Source organism: Dictyostelium purpureum (genome assembly GCF_000190715.1).
Source record: "Dictyostelium purpureum unplaced genomic scaffold DICPUscaffold_70, whole genome shotgun sequence".
Lineage (NCBI taxonomy): Eukaryota > Evosea > Eumycetozoa > Dictyosteliales > Dictyosteliaceae > Dictyostelium > Dictyostelium purpureum.
The window spans coordinates 1-9134 of NW_003519407.1; the positions used below are offsets into that span (position 1 = coordinate 1).

General features: G+C 23.6%; 3 protein-coding genes across 3 annotated transcripts; 1 reads left to right on the top strand and 2 right to left on the bottom strand.

The window, feature by feature from the left end:
• On the top strand, positions 1-1386 carry DICPUDRAFT_150405 (uncharacterized protein; the record flags this gene model as incomplete). The annotated part of the gene is made up of 1 exon (XM_003286387.1): positions 1-1386. A coding segment is annotated over one exon (1386 nt), but the record flags the coding sequence as incomplete, so codon positions are not given.
• Positions 1387-1776: 390 nt separating this feature from the next.
• Positions 1777-2572, bottom strand: DICPUDRAFT_150406 (uncharacterized protein; the record flags this gene model as incomplete). Its single annotated transcript, XM_003286397.1, has 3 exons — positions 1777-1989; positions 2102-2224; positions 2369-2572. The coding sequence occupies 3 exons, from the start codon at positions 2570-2572 to the stop codon at positions 1777-1779; spliced, it is 540 nt and encodes a 179-aa protein (XP_003286445.1).
• A 412-nt stretch (positions 2573-2984) lies between these two features.
• Positions 2985-8222, bottom strand: DICPUDRAFT_91707 (uncharacterized protein; the record flags this gene model as incomplete). Its single annotated transcript, XM_003286398.1, has 5 exons — positions 6976-8222; positions 5129-5136; positions 4405-4431; positions 4237-4240; positions 2985-3002 (listed from the first exon to the last, which is right to left on the bottom strand). Coding segments are annotated over exons 1-5 (1197 nt in total), but the record flags the coding sequence as incomplete, so codon positions are not given.
• Between the last annotated feature and the right edge of the window lie 912 nt (positions 8223-9134).

Genomic DNA, 9134 nt, shown 5'->3' on the forward strand with positions numbered 1-9134 from the left:
AAAACATGTGATGATAATAATTTAAATAATCAAATATCTGATATAAATAACAATACAAACAAAACAAATAGGAAATATCGGAATAGTGATGAAATAATAATACCAAATATTAATATAAATTTAAATAATAATAATAATAATAATAATAATATTTATAATAATAATTATATTGGCAATTTTAATAATTACGAACTTAACAATGTAAATAATGTAAAGGATAATGGCGATCAAGAAGATGATGATGAAGAAGATATAGATGAAGATTATGAAGAAGAAATTGATTCTTATTATACTAGTGGGAACACAACTAGTAGTAATTCGAGTAGTAGTGGTGGTAGTAGTGGTGATAATTCACCAATCCCAATAACCAACTCATTTATAAACCACGCTCTAACTACCAACAACTATAAAAACAACTATAATGGTTTATTTATGCCAACAAACACTACCAACCCAACAAACAATAGTATTTTAAACAATAATATTTTATTTGACCAACTTTCAAATTATAACCTAAACAATGGGAATAACAATCAAAACAATAATATTATATTTGGTTTAAAAAGTTCACAAATATCTAATAATCATAATTACTTAAATAATAATAACTATAACCATAGTAATAACAATATTAAATGTAATTTTAATAGTATTAATAGTATTAATAGTATTAACAAAAATAATAATATAAACATAATAAAAAGCTACAATTTGGACGATAAGTTAAAATGTCGACATAATCAATGCCCATATACAAAGAATTTTTCGACTATTAAAACAAGAAATCGTCATGAAAAAAAAACAAAGCATTTGTGTAATAGCGATGTTGATTGTTTTGGTTGCATTAAATGGAAAGGACCACCTCAAATTCAATCTGAAGATCAAATTAAAGATCCCAAAAGAAAGAAATGTATACACAACGGCTGCACTTTTTATGCAATTAAAAAAAACTATGGACACCACTTAAGATGTTGCCATCACGTTGAACATAAAAACTCTATTAGCAAAGTAGGCAGGCAAACTATATTTGATCCAACATGCCTTGGTTGCAAATGGGTAATGCAAATGGATGAAATTAATAAATTAAGATTTAACCCAAACAAACCCAATCCATCAAATGAAAATACTCCTATTTTCCACACTCAACCCAATCCAAAGTTAATAAACTCTTCAAATTTATTTAAAAAACATAAAAAAAATACAAATAATATTTTCAATTACAACAACAGCAACAACAACAACATTAACAACAATAACAACAATACCATCAATAATAATAAATCAAATAACAATAGTGATGAAGATGATGAAGATGACTACAACTATGAAGATTTTGATTATTATAATGGGATGGATGCTGATGACAATTATGACGATGATTGTTAACACATATATACTACAACTACTATCCATTTTAATTTTTAAAAACAAAAAACAAAAGAATATTTTCGTATAAATATGTTCTTTTAATTTTTTAGTTGTTTTTTTTTTCTTTTAGTATCAAAAAATAACAATTTACAATATTTTATTTTAAATAAATATTTAAAAAAACTATTATTTACTTTTTTTTCTAATACATTAATAATACTACTATTATTTTTACTGTTTATTTATTTTTATTTTTTATTTTTTTGATCGATTTTTATTTTACTTTTTCTTTTTTTTCCAAAACCTGTTTTTGATTTTTATCTCGATGTTATATTATACCATTTCTTGTTTTATTATTATTGTTATTATTATTTTTATTATTATTCATATTTACTATATATTATTATTTTAAAGTTTTTTGAGGATTGTTTCAGCATCGGTATGATTCCATTCATCAACATTTTTCTCAACACTTTCAAAAACAATTCTACCATTATCAACAATTAAAGCAAATCTTTTATATTCTGGTACTGGTGAATCTGTACCTTGATTTAAATTTTCATTTTCACATAATGCATTATCTTCTGCAAATTTACTAGCTGGATCTTGTAAGAAACCAATCTAAAAAAAAATTTTAAAGTTAATAAACTATTAAAATAATTACACCATTTTATTGTAAATTATTTATTGTTATTTTTATTTATTGTTATTTTTATTTATTATTTTTACTTACAGTTCTTTTTGGATCTAAACTCATTGATTTGGCTCTTAAAATTGGGACATCTGAGTTTTGTAAACAAATAATACTATCAGCTTTACCATAGATTTTACCTGAACTTTTAACAAATGATGGGATCTATTTAAAAAAATGATTAATACTTTGAAAATATTTTAAAAAAAAAAAAGTGTGGTGGGTTTTAAAGATAAATGATTATCATAGTTTTTAAATTATAATTATAATTATAATTATAACCTTCACCATTATATATATTAAACTTACGTGATGGAAAGTGTCAGTTGGGTTATCGCCTGGGATACCAAAAACTACAACCTTTTTATTATCAAAAATATCTCTTGATGAGTGTGAGTTACCATATTGATCTCTGAAAACATAATCTGAGGTAATAAGATTGCCTGAGACAAATGATCTAATATTTTGTGTTAAGGTTTTGCTAAATAATTGAGATCTGCTAATGTGTTGCATTTTCTATATAAGTATGATGTTGATTCAAATGAATTTTAATTCGAACAAAAAAAAAATAAAATTTTTTAAAAAAAAAAAAATTTCAAAAAAAAAAAAAAAATAAAAAAATTATTTTTTTAAAAAAAAAAAAAAAAAGATTTTAAAGGTGTATAAAAAAGAAATAATAATAATAATAATAAATTATTGATTTAAAACTATATTTACCAGTATAAAACCATTTTACAGAATTAATTTGTTTATTACGTATTGTATTATCTTTTTATTAAAATTTTAGTATTTTTATTTTAAATAGTTATTTATTATCTATTTGTGGGTTTTATTACTTTATTGTATTATATTATTCGAATAATAATAATTTTTTATTTTTTTTATTTTTATTTTTATTTTTTTTTTTTAATTTTATTTTTAAATTTTATTTTTATTTTTTTTAAATTTTTCTATTTTAAAATTTTTTCATATGAACACTACAGCAACATGGATTATACTTTAATTATCGTTTCGCCAAAAACTCACGAAAGTCAACACAAAGATATCGTTGATGAATTAAAAAATTCTCTTTGGAAAGGTTTTGAATTAGAAATCACCAATGTATGTATAAAAAACAAAAAAAATAAAAATATAAAAAAAAAAGATATTTATTAACAATTTATTTACCGACAGAATGACAATTTAAACGAAAATGATTTTAAAGTTTCGAGACATTCAATTAAAAGCGACAAAGAGTATAAAGAATTAAATCAAATGTTACACAAATATTTTGATGATAAAAAAGTGGATTTCTATTTCCACACAAACGAACATTTCAATAACGAAAGAAAATTAGCAGTATTTGATATGGACTCTTGTATTATAAAAAACGAATGTATTGACGAAATGGCAGAACTGATGGGTGTAAGTGACCGTGTATCTGATATCACTGCAAGAGCTATGGCCGGTGAATTAGATTTTAATGCTGCACTAAAAGAACGTTTATTATTATTAAAAGGTATGGATATCCCTCAATTAAAAAAGGTTTGGGAAAGAATCGAGTTAAATAATGGCTCATATAGTTTAATTCAAGCATTAAAGCATTTTGGTTATAAAACTGCTTTGGTTTCTGGAGGCTTTAGTTATTTTGCTTTTAGAGTTGCATCAAGACTAGAAATGGACTATGCTGTCTCAAACACTGTAACTATCACTATATCTATTTAAATAATAGTTTTAAATACTAATAATAATTTTTTTCTATTAGTTGGAATTTGACAGCGACAATAAATTAACAGGTAATGTTATAGGTGATATTATCAATGCAGAAATGAAAAAAAAGATTACAATTTTATTGAGCGATTTAGAAAACATCAAACAACACCAAACAATCTCAATGGGTGATGGTTCAAATGATAAACTAATGATTCAATATAGTAATTTGGGTATTGCATTCCATGGCAAGCCAATTTTAAGACAAGCAACTCCTTTCCAAATTAACCATGGTCCATTATCAACAGCATGTTTTTATTTACCAAATATTTATAATGACAAAAATAGTTGCAACACAATTTACCCAATTATCTCAACAAAAAAATATATTTATGACATCTCAATTCATGAGCTTTCAGAAAATCAAGCTTTAGCAAACAAATATAGTAATTTCAGAACATTACACCTTTAAAAAAAAAAAATCAAATTGATCAAAAAAAAAAAATTAAATTATTTTTATATTTTAAAAACTAAATAAAATTATATAATATTACTTAATATTATAGCAATAATAACAAAACATTAATTGTTTTATTGTTTTATTTATTTTTACCTCTTTTTTTTTTTATTTATAATAATAATTTTTTTTAATTTTTATTTTTTTATTTTTTTTAATTTTTTTTAAAATTATTTTTATAATTTTTTTTAATTAATTTTTTTTATGATCAAAAATTATTGTCATATTACAACACAAAAACTTTGTTTACCCCACTTTTTTTTTTTTTATTATTGATATAATTTTTTTTTCTATGTTTTACTTTATTTATACTTTTTTATAAAAAAGTATACTTATAAAATGGGGAAAGTTAATAATTATGGTAATAATATTAGTAAAATAAATAAAAACCTAAATATTACCAATTCTACAAAAACCACAATTCATTTTAAAAATAATAAAAGTAGTTTTCCATTAGCAAATTCATATTACATATCTATATTGTTTCGTTTTATAGTTGGAACATTAGCAATAGGTTATATTCATCCAGATGAGTATTTTCAAAGTCCCGAAATTACATCATCATTTATATTTAATTACAAAATTTTAAAACCATGGGAGTTTTATGAAGATAACCCATGTAGGTCAATATTTATACCGTAAATATCAACAGAAAAATAAACAAAAAAAAAAGCAATATATTAATTTATTTTATATATAGATTATTTAATTCAGGTATACCATTTTATATATTAAAATCAATTCAAAAATTAATAAATGTTACTTTGGGTAATAATCAGTTTTCAATCATTAATGGAAATACGTTAATATTTGCACCAAGATTTTTTATGGTGTGTTTATCATTTTTATTAGACTATTATATGGTGGTGATATGCAAGAGGTTCAATCTATCATACAGAAAAGCGTTATCGATTCTATCATCATGTTGGCTTATAATTATATTCCATTCAAGAACTTTTTCAAATACAATCGAGTCATTGTTGGTAGCGACCCTTTTAACTCTTATTATTACATATCGTGATAATGAAACTGGAAAAGTAAAAATTAATATCATTAGGGATTGGTTAATTGGATTCATAATTGCATGTGGGATTTTTTCAAGATTTACATTTATATTTTTTGCAGCACCAATGGGAGTCTATTTATTCTATTTATATTTAACAAGATCAAAATCAATTTTTACAACTTTGGTATCAATTATTTTCATTTCCGCAGGTTTCATATCTACAAGTTTTTTATTTGTTTTACTTGATTCAGTTTATTTCAAATATTTAAATGTTCCCCTTTTATCATCTTTTTCAAGAAATCCACTCGAAATTATTTTTCAAATTTCTGACGTTTATCAAAACCCCTCATTAATACCCAAAGAATCATTAGAACTTTTAACCGACTCTAATTATCTATTATCACTGATTAAGGTAATTATATTAAATTTTAAATAATTTATAAAAAAAACCCTTGTTTATTAACATTTTCATTTATTATAGAACAACTTAACTTTTACCCCAATTAATAGTTTAGTATATAATATGAATCCAAAGAACTTGGCAGAACACGGTATTCACAACAGGTTAACACATATTTTTGCAAACCTACCAATGATGATTGGACCATTAATCATATTATTAATTGTCGAGGTGTTTAGTATTAACAGCTCCAGCAACACAGGAAACAGTAAAGATAGTAATGGAAATGGGAATACAAACGGATTTAACCATCACAAAAATACTAATAGTAGCCACAGAAAGGAATTATTTCCTCGATCAATTAGAAACTTATTATTGGCAGTAGTTTTATCAGGTATAATATTTTTATCAATGGCACCGCATCAAGAGGCTAGATTTTTACTACCATTGTTTTTCCCATTGGCATTGCTCACATATCGTTATTTTTACTTCAACAAAAAGAGATCAAAGGTATTATTAATTATATGGATTATATTTAATATGTTTCTTACAATTTTCTTTGGTTTCATTCATCAAGCTGGTGTTACACCCTCATTAACTTTTTTAAATACACATATAGTAAAGAATAGTAATAACAATAGTAATAATAACTTTAATATCAATAATGACAGCAATAATGAAAATAGTTTAAATAATCTAATTAATAATAGTAACAATAATATAACAATAATATACTATCATACATATATGCCTCCAAGATATTTATTAGGGATTTCAAAAAACAATCATAAAATCAATGTTTATGATTTATTAGGTGGTGAAATTAACGATTTGGTTAATTTTGTAGAAGGCTTAAAAAACTCAAAAATTTATATCCTCTCACCAACCAAAACAATTTTATATCAACAATACAAAGGAAAAACATGTCAGCTTACAGATTCATTTTGGCCACATTTAACTACAGAGGATATGCCCAAATCTTTGGATGAACTAAGACTATTTATGTTCGAATGTATTGATATTTAAAATAAAACTATAAAATAAAAAATAAATAAAAAAAGTAAAATAAAAAAATAAAAGAGTATTTTTTTAAAAAAAATAAAAATTATTTAATATTTAAATAATTTTATATAGTTTTATTAAAGAAAAAAAAAGGTCTATTTAAAAAAAGGTTATTTAAAAAAAAAAAAATTATTATTGTTTTTATCTTTTTTTAATAGTTTTTAAAAAAAGAATCGATTTCTTGTTGGTAATATATCCAAAATGCTTGATTGGATAGTGAGAGTTTAGAATTTTTGTTATTATTTTTTTGTGTATTTGCAACTAATTGTTCGAATGGTGATGGTTCATCAAGACTTTGATATCTGGAAATAAGGGTACCAATTTGATTTAAATTTAAACCAGACTCGACGGCTTTCTTTACAAAGAGGGTTGTTAATTTGAGAGTTTCTAAACATTCAGTTCTTAGTTTTGGAAGCTTGGCATGTAAGGAGTTTATAACTTGATCAATGTCAATTGATTGGATCATTTGCTTAGCTTCATTGCTAAATGGAATTTTAGATTGTGGGAAATTAATCCAATCAAACCAAGCATCAGACAATTGGTCACTTGATGGTAAACAAAGACTATGGTCAATTGGTACTAATTCTAATGGGCCTGCACCATCTTCTTTTGCAACTACTAAGAGGTTTCCACTATGACGATCGCAATTTAATACAAGACTATCTAATAAACCAATACGATGAATATCTTGAACTGAAAATTTTGAACAGCCAACTTCATCAGCAGTATCTTCATATACAATGTATTCTTGAAGTGATCCAATTTTTTTTACCATTAATGATTCTTTGCTACATTCATCAACAATTTCGTCTATGCTTTCTGATGAAGAGGCACCATTTTTGTTGTTCCAAATTGGATGTTGAACTTCGACTAGTGTAGTAACTGGTACACCAAAAAATCCATTGTTCATTTGATCAAATAAATACACAGCAACCTCTTTAAAAACACCTTCTCCTGGAAGAGTACCAGCTTTCATTCCAACAATAGAATGGTTTGGGCCAATAAGACCATTTTCTTCATCAATTGGTTTGAATACTGAAGTTGGATGGGTATCTTTTTCACCTTGAATAAAGTAAACACCACCTCCTACTCCATCCTGACACTTTTTTGGGGTACTTCCTGATAAACGTTTACCTGACAATTCCATTAATTCAATTTGACGCTTGTCTATTTGACTTGAAAGCCATGTGCTACCAGAACGTTTTAAAGATTTATTTGACTTTGGTTTTTGTTCTGCATCTTGTTGTTCTGACTTTTCTTTTGGTTGTTCCTTTGAATTATCTTTATTATATTTTGTATCTCTTCTTTGGAAGATTGGTGAACGAATAACTCTATTAGCTTCCTCTGCTGGAAGATAAAGAGGGGTTGGTGCCATTGAAATCATTTTTTAATTATTATATCTGTTATTTAAAACAAATTGGAAAAAACGAATAAAAAAAAACTGATTTATATATTGAATTATATCTGGGGGGTAGGGAAATGTTTATTTGTTTGATTGAATGGGTGAATGTTTTTTTTTTTTTTTTTTTTTTTTTATGTACAATTTTACAACTATTTAAACAAAAGAGATTTTTTAAAGAAAAAACATTAAATTTTATTTACAAAGTATATGTGAAAAAAAGGAAATTATTATTAATTATACAATAGGGTGATTTTTATTAAAAAATATATGAAAATACAACAAAAAACTTTTATTTATATGACTATTTGATTTTTAATTAAAAAAATAAAAATAAAAAAAAACTTAAAACATATTATTATTATAAAAAAACTAAACAATTATGGAAATTATTATTATTTTTAAAAAATTATAAAACTAAAAAAAATATATTTTTTTTTTTCTATAGTTATTTATATTAAAATTTTTAAAGGAAAGAACTAAAACATCCTATTAATAGAAAAGAGATATACATATAATAAAAATTTTAAAAAATTATTCTTTTTGATTAAATTGTGATTAAATCAAAAAAAAAAAAGAAAAGAAAACAAAAAAATATTAAAAAAAAATTATTACTATACAATAATAAAATTTTAAATGTTATTATAGTGACAATAATTAATATTGACTGTCTGCTAATATAATTAATGTTATTAATGTTATATATAGCCTGATAATGATGAGGGATGTGGTGACACAAATAATAAAAAAAAAAATAGAAATTATGTGTTGTGTGTTGAGAATTTTATATGAGAGCAGAGTGTGAGTATTGAAATTAAATTATTATTGGGTTACGGATAAATAATAATGATATTGTTATTTTTCAATAATGACAGGATAATAAAAAGTAACAATACAATATCACACAATAAAAAATAGATCTTTTGGAGTGGTAGTAGTTACTGATGCAGTTGGTTTTGTAAACTACTATTAATATCTTATTTTTTGTTGGGATGTGTGAAG